Consider the following 17,045-nt stretch of genomic DNA (forward strand, 5'->3'; position numbering starts at 1 on the left):
CGCTCTTCTCCTGAATCCGGCACTGTTTTACTTTTGTTCCTGCGCCTCTCCGTTCCTGAGATATGGCCTCTTCTTTGATGTGTAAAAATTTAGTCTTTTAAAGCCAAGTGGGCTTGGTCCGCTGTTTTCTTGATGTCTCCGCCCCCTTGGCTTATAAGACTAGTTTTATATACAGGGAATACAGGGCTGTATCTCAGGAACGGAGAGGCGCAGGAACAAAAGAAAAACAACGCCGGATTCAGTAGACCGGCGGCATTTACACTAGGTAAAAAAAAAATTACATATTTATGGCAAGTGACCACTTCAATATGGAGTCTTCCAAGCAATGCTCCATGGGAAAAAAAACTATGCAAATTAGCTGTAAAGTGTATTAGACTGAAAGTCAATTAAAAAGTTTACAAAGATCTGTCCTATTACAGAAGGACTTTTCTGGAGCACCCCTTTAATAGCTGCTCTGTCATCAACCTGTGAGACCATAAACGTCCTGGAGCTTAAGGTGGTCATACACACTAGGCTTGGGTTGCGACTGGTTGAAATGTTTGGCCGACGTTCGTTTGGCAGACGGATTGGTCATGTTGGGATTTCAACATGCTCGATCCTTTGTTCTTAAGGAAGATAAGGAGTCTCGCTTCGATTCCCTTATCCTTGTTAAAACAAAAAACATCCACGCTTGGTGGAACTGAGCCCCCATACGTGTGAGGGTATGTAAAGAATCTCGGTTGGCTGAATGAGCTAAAGGGGTATTTCCATCTTCAAGATCCAATCCCAATATATAGTACAGTAGGTATAATAATAATATTAGTAAATATCACCAAACAGAAATGTAGTATAGTTCATCTGATTAGCTATGTCACTTACCCTATGTGCAGGGCATTGTAGTAGCTTAGGTATCCATGGTTACGACCACTCATATAGTGACAGTTAGTTGTTAGTAGTTGTAACCATGGATATCTAAGCTACTGCAATACCCTGCACATAGGGTAAGTGACATAGCTAATCAGAAGAACTAGACTACATTTCTATTTGGAGTCATTTGCTAATATACTGTAATATTATTACACCTACTTGGCGAAGGGAATACCCCTTTAACGAAAATTTATGGCCCACCTTTAGCAATGGTTCAGCCGACTGTAACGATGTGCTAAGACTAGGGCCACATTTGGACTTCTGCCTCCCTCCACCTGGTGCCGGTTCCACCTCCAGCGGCGCTATCACTATTGCCCCAGTAGCCCCCTCTTTTTTTTTTCCCCCGCTATACCGCCCTTCCTTTACCGGACTTCACAAGAGGAACCCGAGGCCACGTTACACAAAATAAAACTAGACTACGACTTCATAGTATTGCTACAATTCTCATAGATACATATTTAAGTATACAAAATAAACAGTGCCGTTTCACAGCATGATTTTCTTTTTCCCCCCTACATTTTTTTTTGTTTTTTTTGTTGTTGCTGTTATTGTTTTTTTTGCCATTCTAGACGTAGTTCCTATAGTGCTGAGGAAACACAATGTAAGAATACGCAGCAGCCGGAAGCCATGCCTTCGGGGAAAATAAAAAAATTGCATCTGTGGCGGAAACGTTGGACACAAAACAAGCGGCTTTCTCCTAACCGGGTACCACGTTTAGAGGGGGACTCTATGGGGGTCTTACAGGGACATCTGAGTACAGTGGTCCCATTGCTATATACTGCATTAGACAACGTGGAAACCCCATAATGCAAGTGTGTGGTCAGGGAGAGCTGTGGGGGGCTGCAGAGCCATGGGGGGCTGCCAATGTTCCATTTTCTTGGGGGGGCCCACAGCATATCATGATTTTGCCAAACTCGGTCAAGGTTGGAACATGTGCAGTGCTTCCCTCCCTGGAGAAGCCATAATGGCCCCGAGGGTCATGAACAGAGAGAAACAAGCACCGAGCTGTTATGGGTGGGCTCACCTAGCACCATAATGGGGGCCCATATTGATCACTCCTATGTAAATCTCTCGCCAAAGCCACCGTATCCATTCACGGGTGAAAAAAGTCATTTTGCAATTGTGTTTCATTAAAAATGTCGCATTATTTGCCTTTTATAGCATTTGAAGAATGAGTTAACTGAGAACCCATCAGTGAGCACATTCTAACAGAAGGGTGTGAAATCCTTTCTCTAATCTCCTCCCTGTTGATTTATAGTCGCAGACCAGACCACGTCAACGCTGGATGTGCAAGGAAACAAAATAAGCCTGTGAGAGGCAAACAGTGCAAAATTGGTAAAGAAACCCAATTGTAAAAATGATTTTTAGCCTCAAATATATAAAACTTGAGTAAAATAAAAAAAACAGGGGAAACCCCCCCCTTTAAGGATCTATAAACGTATATATTATAAAGTAGGCTCCAAATGATCTGAACGCAGTAATCTGAATATTTAAAGACCGTTCCCCCGAACGCGGGTTATACTCCGGTCTGCCTCGGGCTAATCCACAGCGCCGTATACTGCAATGTAAAAGCTGATTGGTCGGCAGGGAAGAGATACAAACGCCACCTACGTGTAGGAAGCCGCTCTTGGAACGGCCTCGCCGTGTGTCCTTGTATACAGTACAACCTGTACATTGTAGTCACCTCCCTCCCCCCATCGGACTCCGCTCCTCTCTTCCTGCTCTTCCCAATCCAAGTGCTTGAAAATACTGACTCCGGGAAGCGTCGCTGCCTTTATTCGGTTACGTCTAGCTACGCGGGGATCCGCCGGCGTGTACAAAAAACTAGATGATCTCTGGTAATCAAAAATATCTGACCTGCTTTATGTCTCCTGTGTATTCATGTAATACTTAGTAATGGAATGATAGGACTGCGAAATTGGGCGTCACTTTTTTTTTTATGCTACTACCGTAATAACAGCACAGGATTCCGCCAGAGGCGAGTTGGGGGTCTCCATGTGCTGTGTAGGGGGCCGCTCAGCACTAACGCTCCTTTTTCAGGATGTAGCAATGGACTGAGTCCCGGCTGAGCGGCAGGTAACATTTCTTTTCTTGCAGTTGTTGTTGTTGTTTCCATTGTTGTTTTTTTTTCTTCTTCTTTTTTTATTTTTTATATATAAGTGCCTTCAGCTGGGTGGTCCTGAGTTGGTCCAGTAATTTGTCCACTATAAGAGGCTGGAATTAAGTCTCAGGGAATGTGGGGTGTATCCGCTGTCGCTCGAGCTGCTTTGCAAACTGTAGTGGTCGTCGACATCGCTGGCGCTTCCGATGCTGTCCATTTCACCCGGTGCAAACTCCATGCCTTCAATGTCCACTTCTGAAAAGACAAGGAGAACGGGGAAGGTTACGGCACGACTCTACGTAGCAAGGAGCGCCGCACAACCATGGCTGAGGTGTATTAAACTGAACGTCTACCCCGAAAATTATAACACCCCACCTCCATTTGCTAACTTGCTTAGAAGTTTAGTGTTTTTGTTTTTTGCATAGTAAAAGTCTGTGCGGTATGGAGGGGCAGTATATTATATAGCAGACATAACTTTCTGTGATTCTAGTTACATTGAGGCAGGAAGACCAGTAGGACAAACTAGGTGGAGAATACATAAAAATGGATGTGCAAGTGTATTAACCATGGTTAACCTTCCCATAATGAACTAGTGCAAAACTACAGTGCCTACAAGTAGTATTCAACCCCCTGCAGATTTAGCAGGTTTGATAAGATGCAAATAAGTTAGAGCCTTCAAACTTCACACAAGAGCAGGATTTATTAACAGATGCATAAATCTTACAAACCAAAAAGTTATGTTGCTCAGTTAAATTTTAATAAATTTTAAACATAAAAGTGTGGGTCAATTATTATTCAACCCCTAGGTTTAATATTTTGTGGAATAACCCTTGTTTGCAATTACAGCTAATAATTGTCTTTTATAAGACCTGATCAGGCCGGCACAGGTCTCTGGAGTTATCTTGGCCCACTCCTCCATGCAGATCTTCTCCAAGTTATCTAGGTTCTTTGGGTGTCTCATGTGGACTTTAATCTTGAGCTCCTTCCACAAGTTTTCAATTGGGTTAAGGTCAGGAGACTGACTAGGCCACTCCAACACCTTGATTTTTTCCCTCTTGAACCAGGCCTTGGTTTTCTTGGCTGTGTGCTTTGGGTCGTTGTCTTGTTGGAAGATGAAATGACGACCCATCTTAAGATCCTTGATGGAGGAGCGGAGGTTCTTGGCCAAAATCTCCAGGTAGGCCGTGCTATCCATCTTCCCATGGATGCGGACCAGATGGCCAGGCCCCTTGGCTGAGAAACAGCCCCACAGCATGATGCTGCCACCACCATGCTTGACTGTAGGGATAGTATTCTTGGGGTCGTATGCAGTGCCATCCAGTCTCCAAACGTCACATGTGTGGTTGGCACCAAAGATCTCGATCTTGGTCTCCTCAGACCAGAGAACCTTGAACCAGTCTGTCTCAGAGTCCTCCAAGTGATCATGAGCAAACTGTAGACGAGCCTTGACATGACGCTTTGAAAGTAAAGGTACCTTACGGGCTCGTCTGGAACGGAGACCATTGCGGTGGAGTACGTAACTTATGGTATTGACTGAAACCAATGTCCCCACTGCCATGAGATCTTCCCGGAGCTCCTTCCTTGTTGTCCTTGGGTTAGCCTTGACTCTTCGGACAAGCCTGGCCTCAGCACGGGAGGAAACTTTCAAAGGCTGTCCAGGCCGTGGAAGGCTAACAGTAGTTCCATAAGCCTTCCACTTCCGGATGATGCTCCCAACAGTGGAGACAGGTAGGCCCAACTCCTTGGAAAGGGTTTTGTACCCCTTGCCAGCCTTGTGACCCTCCACGATCTTGTCTCTGATGGCCTTGGAATGCTCCTTTGTCTTTCCCATGTTGACCATGTATGAGTGCTGTTCACAAGTTTGGGGAGGGTCTTAAATAGTCAGAAAAGGCTGGAAAAAGAGATAATTAATCCAAACATGTGAAGCTCATTGTTCTTTGTGCCTGAAATACTTCTTAATACTTTAGGGGAACCAAACAGAATTCTGGTGGTTTGAGGGGTTGAATAATAAATGACCCTCTGAATAAACTTTTCACAATTTAAAAAAAAATTAAACAAAGAAATAACATTCTTTTTTGCTGCAGTGCATTTCACACTTCCAGGCTGATCTACAGTCCAAATGTCACAATGCCAAGTTAATTCCGAATGTGTAAACCTGCTAAATCTGCAGGGGGTTGAATACTACTTGTAGGCACTGTAAGTAAAATGACAAAATACATCCATTAAAGGGCTTGTCTGGCCTTAGGCTTTTGAATCCTCACATTTTGCGCTCTGCACGCCGTTGGGATTCTCCGTTGCCAGGACTGGACGGTCCAGTGACTGCAAGTATGTGAGTTGCATACTACCGGCCACAGTCCGACTAGACTTGTCCAGCTTTGCTCAATACACTTCCATTGAATGAGGTGAGGCTATGCACCACTAGTCGACACATGACTGCATGTATGCAAATCACATATTTGTGGTCATGCGTGGTCACCAGAGGAGAATCTTCAAGGTGGACAGTGAACGCAGTGTGAGGTAAGAGGCACCGGATAACTTTTAATACTCACTTTACAAACTGCTGCTATGTCATGGCTCCCTTAGTCCCTTGCCATGTTCATCTTTTGACACCACATGTGACCGCAGAAGCGCAGTAAGCAGTGACCGGAGTTGTCGACATGTCATTGCGGTAGCTTGGTAAACAGAGACCGGCGGGAGACCAGGGAAGGGTCATAGGAGTGGCAGGAAAGTCTAATGTCGGTTTGTCCAAGAGTCCTAATGTGTATGGTGGCCCCTGACAGATGATGTTGGGGGGGGGGGGGGGATAAGAATCTGACGCTCCCAATTTCAAACCTTTTATTATCAAGGAAATGAGCTGCCGCCAGGGGATGAGTCTGGCAGCGGCTCTCTCATAGAAGACCTACATGTGGGACTGTCAGCCAAGATAGCTGCCAGCTGACTGATCGTCCGTCGGCTATCTGATGTGTATGGGCAGGCTTTACTCCTTTAGATGGAAAAACCTTAAAATTCTGTAGCCCAACCCAAAAAAAAAAAAATTCATAACCCCCCAGAACTATCACATTGGCAATGATCTCAGTAATCTATAGGCCATCGTCCAGCCTGCTGACGGTCTCCCCGGTACCCGCTCGTCTCTGGGTTATACAGAAGGTCATTTTTCATTTATTATTACCCCGTACTGTTCTTATTCCCATAAATTTCAAACTCCCTAATCTTAATCTATCTTGTCCTAATGACAGAGAAATTAGTATTATCCTGCATGATTAATAATTACAAAAATAAAAATATTATTTCCTAAAAAATGTCCACATTAAAAGCTTTATAGGTAGGATTGTGCCCCGATCACCAGGTTCTGGAGGGGAACTCAGTAATACACAGGATAGGGGATAACGTCCTAATCCCGATACGGTCATTCAGGATAAAGGGGGGGGGAGGGTCTAAAATACCACGTTTTGGCTTATTCAGTCCGTCTGCTATCTATTGGGAATGTCTTGGTATCGCCCAGCTAGGACCTTCCTCCTCCATCATCATACAGCTACATTTCCTTAAATTCCCTGCTAAAGATTGTGGCCATTCCTGTGAGCTTTGGGGGATATTTAGGGTGAGGGCTAAAAAAAAGTAAGTGCGCCACCAATGACTCGAAAGGATTTAAGGGGAAGAGCGATGAGCTGTGGAAACATGTCAAAGGATTCACACAAGCTTAGTGAGCTGAGAAAGGAAAATCAGGAGGCCATGCCAAGTCTGAAGTTCTGAAGACATAGATGATGACACACCTGGAGCGAAACGGGCAGAATTGGATCCTGGAGCCACATGGGGTAGCACTTGGCGCTGAATGTGTATCCTCTGCTGTAAGTCCACCAGCACTGCCTCACTGTACCGCCATCCATTCCCCCTCTATCCTGTAATGCCCGTAGACATTGGGAAGTGGCCCTCACCTTGTTCGGAGTCCGTGGATATGATGGAGCCCATACTGTCAGTGCGCATGCGCTCCATGCCGTGTAAGGAGAGCTGCTCTAGGCGACGCTTGAGGTAGCGATGTTCTCTCTGAAGCTGCTCTTTGACGTTCAGTGCTTTTCGGTCCTGTTCTTCTAATTTCTGTTATGAAAAGAACCAAGAACGGACCGGTAGTTTTATTTCACTCCTGATAATGGTCCTAAATATATAGGGTCACATTGCAAATAAATATGAAGTCAAGAAGATGATGGATGGACAGATAGATATAGATACTAGACACACGTCACCTACCTTAATGTGCATTTTTGCTCTTTTCAAGAGACTCAGAGTGGTATGTCTGTTACTATCGGGTCCCAGCGGCACAAGCTGCTTCAGCTGCTCCAGATAAAGCCTGAGTTTCGCTCGCCTAGAATGATATCATGAGAAAAATACGCTGCATTAGTGAGGCCTGGCCGGTCATATCCTACGGCTGTATATGACTACATATATAGACAATCACTGATGGTAAAAATACAGGTAGTAGGAAACCCTTCACTGCACATTTGGGAGCAGCAATCCCTGCCCTGTTATATTTCCACTTTCAGAAATGATAACAATAAATCCTTGCTCTAAATATTATATAATGTAGCTGCCTCATAAGGGATTCAGCAATGTACTCTGAATATGTCACATACAACATGGAGAGGTCCTTAACCATATTCTGTCAAGATAATAATAGTTATAAGAGAAGCAAGAAGACAATGAAGATTTGACTTTCATTAAAGTAAAAAAAAAAAAAAAAAAATACCATACTAGTGGGTCCAGAAATATTTGGACACTGACATAGGTTTGCTGTGTACCAAAATATATTTAAGATACCACAAGGCTCTGTACTGGCCCCCGTGTTCAACATTTTTATAAATGATCTACATAAGAGAAGTGAAGGTAAACTAATCAAGTTTGCAGACGATGCAAAGCTAGGAGGGATAGCTAACACTAGATAACAGAGAAAGGATTCAGAAGGATCTAGATAAGCTTGATAAATGGGCAGTGACTAATAGAATGGTATTTGACATGAAGAAATGCAAGCTTCTACATCTGGACAAGAAAAGTGAAAATTACATCTACAGAATGGGAGGAATAGAACTAAGCAACAGCATGTGAGAAAAAGTTAAAAGATCTGGGAATATTTAGCTTTTAATAAAAGATTGAGAGGAGACTTAATAGCGGTCTACAAATATCTCAAGGGCTGTCACAGTGTAGAAGGATCATCCTTATTCTTACTTGCACAAGGAAAGACTAGAAGCAATGGGATCAAACTGAAAGGGAGGAGAAATATTAGAAAACACTTTTTGACAGTGAGGGTGATCAAATGAGTGGAACAGGCTGCCACGAGAGGTGGCGAGTTCTCCTTCTATGGAAATCTTCAATCAGAGACGGGGGCGCAATCTGTACGTAACTGTGCACAAATCAGATCTGCTAGTGATGCCCCCGTCCTCCACTAGAGGGTGCCATCTGTATTTAGCTGTGCACAGATCAGATCCGCTAGTGATGCCCCCGTCCTCCACTAGAGGGTGCCATCTGTATGTAGCTGTGCACAGATCAGATCCGCTAGTGATGCCCCCGTCCTCCAATAGAGGGTGCTATCTGTATGTAGCGGTGCACAGATCAGATCCGCTAGAGATGCTCCTGTCCTCTACTAGGGGGTGCTGTTGTGAATTCACTTTCTGGCCTATCTCTGGTTGCTAGTGAAGGTAGTGGAGCTGGTTGTATTGACAGAGGGGACGCGAGTTCTCTTTCCGGGCTCCCTCTGGTGGTTACAGGAGGTAATGGAGCTGATCTAATTAACAGAGGCCTGCCACCTGATAATGAGGACGACGATTGGACATGTGGAGTTTCTGACTGGATTTAAGACAGCCGACTCCCTCTATCCCTGCTGGTGATTTTTTTCCTGCCTCCTGAGGTCTTAGTTTCCAGCTCCGCCCCCTGCATGCTCAGCTAAGTGTTCTTTTGCTATTGTTCACATTTGATTTGGTTTTGTCTATTTCAGTTTTGTGTGGCCAGCCAGCCCAGGCTGGGGCTGTGCTGAATTTCCATCCTTATGTTACTGCTTGTGCCAGTTTGTTTTTGTCCCTTATTAGATTGGCCTCTCTTTGCTCTGCTTTCAGAATATACCAGAGTGCTGATATAGTGGGCGAAGTCTAGTGACTTCAGTGTTTTTCTTTCAGACGTGTTGGACATTTTTTGCAGGGTTTTTTGCGTGATTACAGACAGTGTCTTTCCTTTCCTGTCCAGTCTAGTCAGTGTGGGCCCCATCGTTTGCTCAGCCTATTTTCCTACCTGCGTTTGTGTTTTCATCTTGTCTCACCGACAATATATGTTTGGGGGCTATCTATTCCTTTAGGGTCTGCTCTGGGGTAGTTTAGATTTCCCCTTTCTTGCTTTAGGCTTATTTGGTTCTCCGGCTGTGTCGAGGCATCTAGGATCATCGTAGGAATGCTCCACGGCTACTGCTAGTTGTGGGATAGGATCAGGGGTCTTCAATCCGCTTAGTTACCAACCTCTCTGGTTTTCTGTGGCTTAGCCTGGGCCTGCTATCCTCCTCGGTGACCCAATCATAACAGGGTGCTATCTGTATGTAGCTGTGCACAGATCAGATACACTAGTGATGCCCCCGTCCTCCACTAGGGGGTGCTATCTGTATGTAGCTGTGCACAGATCAGATCCACTAGTGATGCCCCCGCCCTCCACTAGAGGGTGCCATCTGTATGTAGCTGTGCAACCATCATATTTGCTAGTGATGCCCCCGTCCTCCACTAGAGGGTGCTATCTGTATGTAGCTGTGCACAGATCAGATCCGCTAGTGATGCCCCCGCCCTCCACTAGAGGGTGCTATCTGTATGTAGCTGTGCACAGATCAGATCCGCTAGTGATGCCCCCGCCCTCCACTAGAGGGTGCCATCTGTATGTAACTGTGCAAACATCAGTTCTGCTAGTGATGCCCCACACTCCACTAGAGGGTGCTATCTGTATGTAGCTGTGCAAACATCATATATGCTAGTGATGCCCCTGTGCTCCACTAGGGGGTGCTATCTGAATGTAGCTGTATACAGATTAGATCCACTAGTGATGCCCCAGACCTTCATTAGTGGGTGCTCCACTAGGGAGTGCAATCTGTATACACATCAGATCCACTAGTGATGCCCCCGTCCTTCACTAGAGGGTGCTAACTGTATATGGCTGTGTACAGATAAGATCTGATAGTGATGCCACCGTCCTCCACTAGAGGGTGCAATCTATACATTGATTCTAACGTAAGCCTCTTCCTTGTGGAATGAAACATTAATGTCGACCAATGTTCAGATTTCTGCTTTTAGTGAATTTAGTTTTTATTTTTGTTTTCACTTAGAAGCGAATATCCTCTCCTGATCCCGTCCAGTTAAAGGGGCGGTGCATGGCTTGTTCCAGTGTATGAAAGCTTTCGTATATCTTACCCCTGGGACACGGTCTGGGTCGGTTTTCCAGCCTCTGTACATAAATAATAATGTTTTCGGTCACTGGCAGTGAGGTAGGAGACATCTTGGAAGTCATGTATTTCCTTAAAATAGAAATCCCCTTTCAGCCGTCGCACAGTGTGTGTTCACGGTGGAGCTGCTGCCATTGACATCTACTGGGGGGGGGATCATCACCTGCGTTGTAGTGAACGTCGCACCCATTGCATGAGCTTCTTTTTGCCTTGAATCACTTCGACCACAAGCTCCAGCGTGTCCCGTAAAGGGCAAATGAGTCAGACAGCGCGGCAGGGAGCACCGAAAATAGATCTGGAGGCAGGAAAGACTGGGAGGGAGCAGAGCGGGGTCCCGGTGACTGCACAGAACACTGCTCTCCTGCCTGCCGGATACGGCCGCATCACAGCCCTCTACCCTTATATAGGTGGGGTGTAATGTAAACCGGAACCAGGGACAGAAACTTCCCGGCAGCTTCCGAAATGCAAACTTTCTACAGTCTTCATGAAACTTTCTACCATTTAGCTGCTGTAAGGCCTTTACAGTATCTAGCGGAATGTTTTAAAAAAATAATGTTACAAATCTGATAGAGCTCCACCTCCGCTCTAACGGCTGTCCCTTCTCTCAGTGTTAGAGATAGTAGCAAGGATGTGTAGGAGAGGGGTTGTACACAGAGCTCCAGTGTGGAGAGGGAAGAAAGTATCTATAGTCTTGGAGAGGACGGACACAACAGACTATGGAAGAGAAAATTCATATATAAGCTAATGAAGACAGCAGCACCGTGGAGACACCTAGACCTCACGTTCAGCCTATTAGGGTCATTTTCCAGCTTACAAGGTGACAGCTCCACATATAACATGAAGTCTTGGCTGTTAAAGGGAACCTGTCAGTATAATTTTCCCACAGGAATTAGTGTCACCGCTGTGTAGGTCCTAGTACAACAAGAAAAATGATACCTGCATTGTAGTAATCCGATGTGCCAGCCCTGAGAAATCAGGCTTTGAAGTAAAATGCAAATGAGACTCTAAGTATGTTGGGGGTGTGGTGAATCCTGAGTAGCCCGACACGCCCCCAGTGCACTTCCAGGCTCATTTGCATGTGGCTTCAATTTCAAAGCTGTATATCTCAGCGCCGACACATCGCATTTTTACAATAGAGGTATCATTTTTCTTGTTGTACTAGGACCTATACAACCGTACCGCTAGTTTTTGAATTGACAGGCTCTCTCTTATATCCCCAGTGTAGGCAATCAGCATGTGACAGAAGTGTCCATCTTACCTGTGCTTTTCTAGCTCGTTGTGCGATGACCTGTAAAAGAAAAAAAAAAGAAAAAAAAAACAAAAAGAGAATATCATTAGGAATCGGCTCTACACATGTGGACAAACAATGATTTCTGGTATGAAAGGGTTGTGCAGAGAGACAAGGCCCCTTTGACATGGCTCGGAGGTTTCCGTTAGTAGAAAATCTCCCATAACATTCTAAGCAAAAGTCGAGTCCTGTATTTCACCCAAACAGCAACTAACATGGAAATAATGGAGAGAATCAATTACAGAAAGTTTCCAGACGAGCCCAGGAATCATACATCATGGTGGATTTCATGCACAGGCAAAAGGCACCGAGCCGCTCATATAATATCGTCAGCGGGGATGGCCGCCGTCCCAGAAAGTCTCAGCATCTTGGAATGCGGCACATTTGGTATAACGGATGTCACCCCATGGCATTCGTGTGCAACGGGAATACACAAACACTGTCCTTAAAGGGGTGTTTCCATCTCAGTAAGTGGTGACACTGCACTAGGATATATGCCATCACTTACTGATCGCTGGGGGGTCTGACTGCTGGAACCGCAGTCACAATGACTATCATTAAAGGGTCAATAAAAGCCTGACTGCTGGGATCCCCATGGATTCCATGAATGGGGTTCTGAAGTTCTGCTATCGGCTGTTTTGCTATCGGCTGTTTTGCTATCGGCTGTTCTGCTATCGGCTATCTTCAGCCTTATACCCCTTTAAAGAGAACCTGTTACTTACCATAAATATGCATTGGTGTAAATGCCGCTGTTCTCCTGAATCCGGCAATGTTTTTCTTTTGTTCCTACGCCTCTCTGTTCCCGAGATATGGCCTCCTCTTCACTGCTAATAAAACTAGTCTTGTTAGCCAACTAGGTGTGGTCCTCGTGAACACGCCCACAAAAGAGCTGATGGCCACACCCACTTTGATAAAAAAAAGACTATATTTTCATATAAAAATAGAAGGCCATATCTCAGGAACACAGACGCACAGAAACAAAAGAAAAACATCGCCGGATTCAGGAGAATAGCGGCATTTACACCAGCACATATTTATGGTAAGTGACACGTCCTCTTTAATATGATAAAAGTTCTTCTAATCCCGGGCCTCCTAATGTCTTTACATGTAGCGAAGGGGGAAAGGGTTTATGGCTGCCATAATTGACAGCCACCAAGAGCTCAGGATAAGTTAATAGCCCTAGTTAGGACTATTATGGGGGATTGGAAAAACATGACCACGTTCAGAGGCAGCGCCACTCTTGTCCAAAGGTCGTGTCTGGTATTGCAGCTCATTTAAGTAAATGCCCATGAAGTATAAACCTAGGCATTAATGAACCGTAAACATGAGATCATTTTGCTCCAGTGTGACAGCGTTGTAAAACTCCTGGAGACAACACAGGGTTAATTTTCCTCCTGATTTGCTCCATTTGGGAATGAATAAGGGGTGGGGCATAACTAAGAGGCGGGCCTTATTGTCCTACTGCAGCAGAGCAGATGGGGAGAGGCTCCTGCTGCAGTTAGTTGTCTTACAGCCAGACACAGGACAGTGAGAAGGAGTGACATGGCTGATCTCGAGTTTATTAATGTATTTCTCAGTTTTTAATGTGATATGAGACAAATTAGGATGAAAGCAGCTTCAAATGATTGTATTTTGGTCTAAACCCCCCCACCCTAAAAAATAAAAAAAATAAAAAAAAAACACATTTTGCTGTTGGATTTCATTAAATTTTTCTGCATCATTTGGCTTTTACATGCTTCATTTCCTTTTGTTGTGCTTGTACTGGCTGCAGAATGAGAAACCTGAGAATTATCAGGTGGACGTGGAGTCTGTTACTCCTTTATCTGTCTTTTCCTGAGCTCCTCTCAGCTGATTTATCACCGGAAAGCTCGGCTCAACATTGATGTGGTCTGTGATCACAACCAAGAACAAAAGGAGCTCAGAAAAACAACTGTTTAAAAAAAAAAAAAAAAAAAAGTAAAAACTCCCCCAAGGAGCTCACTGACAGATTCTCAGTTAACTCATTATTCAACCAGCAACACGAATAGGAAACAAAGAAGCCTATAAAAGACGAACTAAGCAAAATTTTTCATGAAACCCATCTCCAAAAATTATTTTTAGCCCAAAATACTTGCATTTAAAGAAAATACAAAAATATAAAAATTGTATTTAATACAAAAATGTATACCCAAATTCTTTAATGGAGGCAATAATGTGATTTTTTTTTTTTTTTTTTACATCTCACACTGCTAAATGTGGGTTGTACACAGTGGACAATGCATCCAAGCGAGTGTCAGCTCTGCAGGCAAGTGACTGTGGATACAATTGGGAATAAATGAGCAGCAGTGCGGCATCTGGGATTGCAATCTATGGAGGCTTCGCGGTGTTTTCCTTTCTGCGCTATTCTCGCTTTTCATCAGATTCTTGCACCTGGCACCTTCTGCATTCTGTAAAACCCATGAAACATATGTTCAGAACTGAAATGAAAACAAATGTGCCGCCGTCCGCAGCGGGCGGATTCAATTACTGGAGATTTACACCGAAAACATTCCCCATCACAAGCTCATAGGCAATGGGGGGGGGGGGGATGTTCGGCAGGGGTCCGATCTCCGCCTCAAAATACGAGTGCAGGAGGAGAAGCTGCTGCACAGTCCGCACCTTGGCACAGCAGTGCCGGGCTAGTGCTGAATAAGGGTTTTTACCACTCCAGAAGCCAAAATATATCATATACTCCCCTGCTATGTTCTGCTTGAAGGCTGTGTCCAACCATGTAAAGCTTCCCTAGTTAATGGTTAGCTCCGGGTAGGAAGCATAAGTCACATATGATGAGTGAATATACAGAGAAAATAGCAGGGGCTCACAGATTTCTGAGGCAACAAATTTCCCTGCCTGTTTTATCACAGGAGTGAGTGTTTCTGCCGTGTCAGTGACATAGGGGCTCCAGCAGATGCTGAGTTTATTTGTCACAGCTTTGATGTATGATGAGCTCACTGGAATTTTGACATGGCAGAGACACTTGCTCCTGTGATAAAACAGGCAGGGAAATGTGCTACCTCAGAAAGCTGCAAAGCTCTGCTATTTATCCTAAGTGACTTATGCTCCCTTCCCGGACAGAAGATGTGGTGTGTGCTGACCATTAACTGGAGCACCTCTGCATGGTAGGACGCAGTCATTACACAGTACACAGCAGGGGCACATTTATAAGATTATGTCACTTTTTTTTTTTTTAACATATCCAATTGTGGAGCGTATTAAAATTACAAGGCAAAAATCAGAAAGTTAGTGATCATATAGTGGTCACACGTGACATAGGAAGTCGCCGTGTAACCTGGGCCCCAATAATTGGCAGAATTCCAAAATGGTTTCCAAGGCGGAGCTGCACTCCAGGAAATGTTTCCACAAGTGAAATACTTTCTAACAAGTAGCCAGACGCTCACTGTAGACAGGCACTATACGGACACAAGTATCCGGACACCGCCACATTACACCTCCCATTCTACACCCATAGACATTAGCTAGGACAGCTCACACTCTTCTGGGAAGGTTTTCGATAAGATTTTGGAGGTGTCTATGGCAATTTTTGCCCCTTCATCCAGAAGAGCATTTGTTAGGTCAGACCCGGATGGGGAGAGGACGGGCTCACAATCTCCATTCTACTTGATCCCAAAGGTGTTGGATGGGGCTGAGGTCCGGGCTCTGTGTGGTCATGTTCTTCCACCAATCTCATCCCTCCGTATCTGTATGGAGTCATGTGGAGCAGAAATGGGCCTTCCCCAAACTGTTCCCACAAAGCTGGAGGCTACAATTGTCCACAATGTTTTGTACTGAAGCATTAGAATTTCCCATCATTGGGAATAACGGGCAGAGGCCGAGCCATGAAAAACACCGCCATGGTATTATCCTCCACCCCAAACTGTACAGCGGGCACAGAGCAGTCAGGAGGGTAACGTTCTCTTGGAATCACCAAACTCAGACTCATCTATCAGACGCTAGATAGAGACACATGATCCGTCACTGCACAGAACACGTTTCCTCCAGAATCCAGTGGTGGCGGCTTTACACCACTCCATCCGATGCTCTGCATTGTGCTTGGTGATGTAAGGCTGCATGCAGCTGCTCAGCCATGTAGGACAGGAGGTCTGGACTCTGCAGTTATGGAGTTAGCAGAGAATTGGTGACTTTCCTGCCCTCTGCTCCTCAGCACTCGGCCCCCCGCTCTAACATTACGTCGTGGCTGAGTTGCTGCGGTTCCTTCTGCTACTCAGTAATATCACTCACAGGTGATGGGGAAAAACTTAGGAGGGAAGAAATATCATGACCGGACTTGTTACAGTGACTCCTACAGGACTGTGCTGGTATCAGTGAACTGTGAACCACCGGCCATTCTGCTACATGTTAGTAAAGGCAGACGGCATGGAAGGAAGCCAGATATTATACACCGGGGGCGAGGGGCTGGATGTTATACACCGGGGGCGAGGGGCTGGATGTTATACACCGGGGGCGAGGGGCTGGATGTTATACACCGGGGGCGAAGGGCTGGATGTTATACACTGGGGGTGAGGAGGCCAGAGGTTATACACTGGGGGCAATGGGACTGGGTGGAAAACTGTATCTCAATGATTAAGACGTGTGGGATACTTTTCTCCATACAGTGTGAGGGATGTGAGGGCCGAGAGGGGAGGATACTACAAGGAGTGAACGCCTCTCTGCAGTGAATACTTTCTACTGGATCCTCGAGGGACATAAATCAACGGGCTGAATATTTACATTGCTTTCCAGGAACATTTTCTGCTTATGCTGCACATTCTGACTATTCAGTGATCAGGAGGGAAGATGGATTACACAGATCTGCAGAAATGATTACCATGTGTAAACATTGGGGGCTCTTAAAGGGGAAGGGACAGCAAAGAGGCTCCAAGACATGCAGCATAAAGGGCCTGTCACACTAAGCGATATCGCTATAACGTCACTGGTTTTTGTGACGTTATAGCGATATCGCTTTGTCTGATACTTACCTCCGACCGCTCCCCCGCTGGTTATCGCTGATCGCGCAAAAGCCTGTAAAACGAAGGAGAAGGCTTCTTAAAAGGGGTCTTACACTAATAAATTTTACACTTTTCGTCTTTTCTTTGAGCTCTGACTTTTTCAAGTGGAAACCACTCCAGGAAATGCAGCTTTTAGGGGAGTTGTTGGAGGAGTTTTACTTTTTTGAAGAGTTCCCCCCCCCTCCCTGAATCTTTGTAGTGCTGTGATTGGTCAGTGCCTATGGAGATGTTTCCTACAAGATCCACTTTGAAGAACTGATCTGCATTCTT

The 17,045-nt window shown here is 45.1% G+C and overlaps 1 protein-coding gene across 1 annotated transcript in view; it reads right to left on the reverse strand.

The window, feature by feature from the left end:
- Positions 1-1,323: 1,323 nt before the first annotated feature.
- MXD4 (MAX dimerization protein 4) overlaps positions 1,324-17,045 on the reverse strand; it is a 67,730-nt gene continuing 52,008 nt past the window's right edge. The window contains exons 3-6 of the mRNA XM_073574452.1: positions 11,722-11,751; positions 7,250-7,364; positions 6,940-7,099; positions 1,324-3,262 (exon numbers count right to left, since the gene is read on the reverse strand). Coding sequence (XP_073430553.1) covers positions 3,111-3,262; positions 6,940-7,099; positions 7,250-7,364; positions 11,722-11,751 — 457 coding nt within the window. The 3' untranslated portion in view covers positions 1,324-3,110. The remainder of the gene's footprint in view (positions 3,263-6,939; positions 7,100-7,249; positions 7,365-11,721; positions 11,752-17,045) is intronic.

The sequence above is a fragment of the Dendrobates tinctorius genome, unplaced genomic scaffold, assembly GCF_039654945.1.
Source record: "Dendrobates tinctorius isolate UK_male_01 unplaced genomic scaffold, ASM3965494v1 ptg000039l, whole genome shotgun sequence".
NCBI classification, from domain to species: Eukaryota; Metazoa; Chordata; class Amphibia; order Anura; family Dendrobatidae; genus Dendrobates; species Dendrobates tinctorius.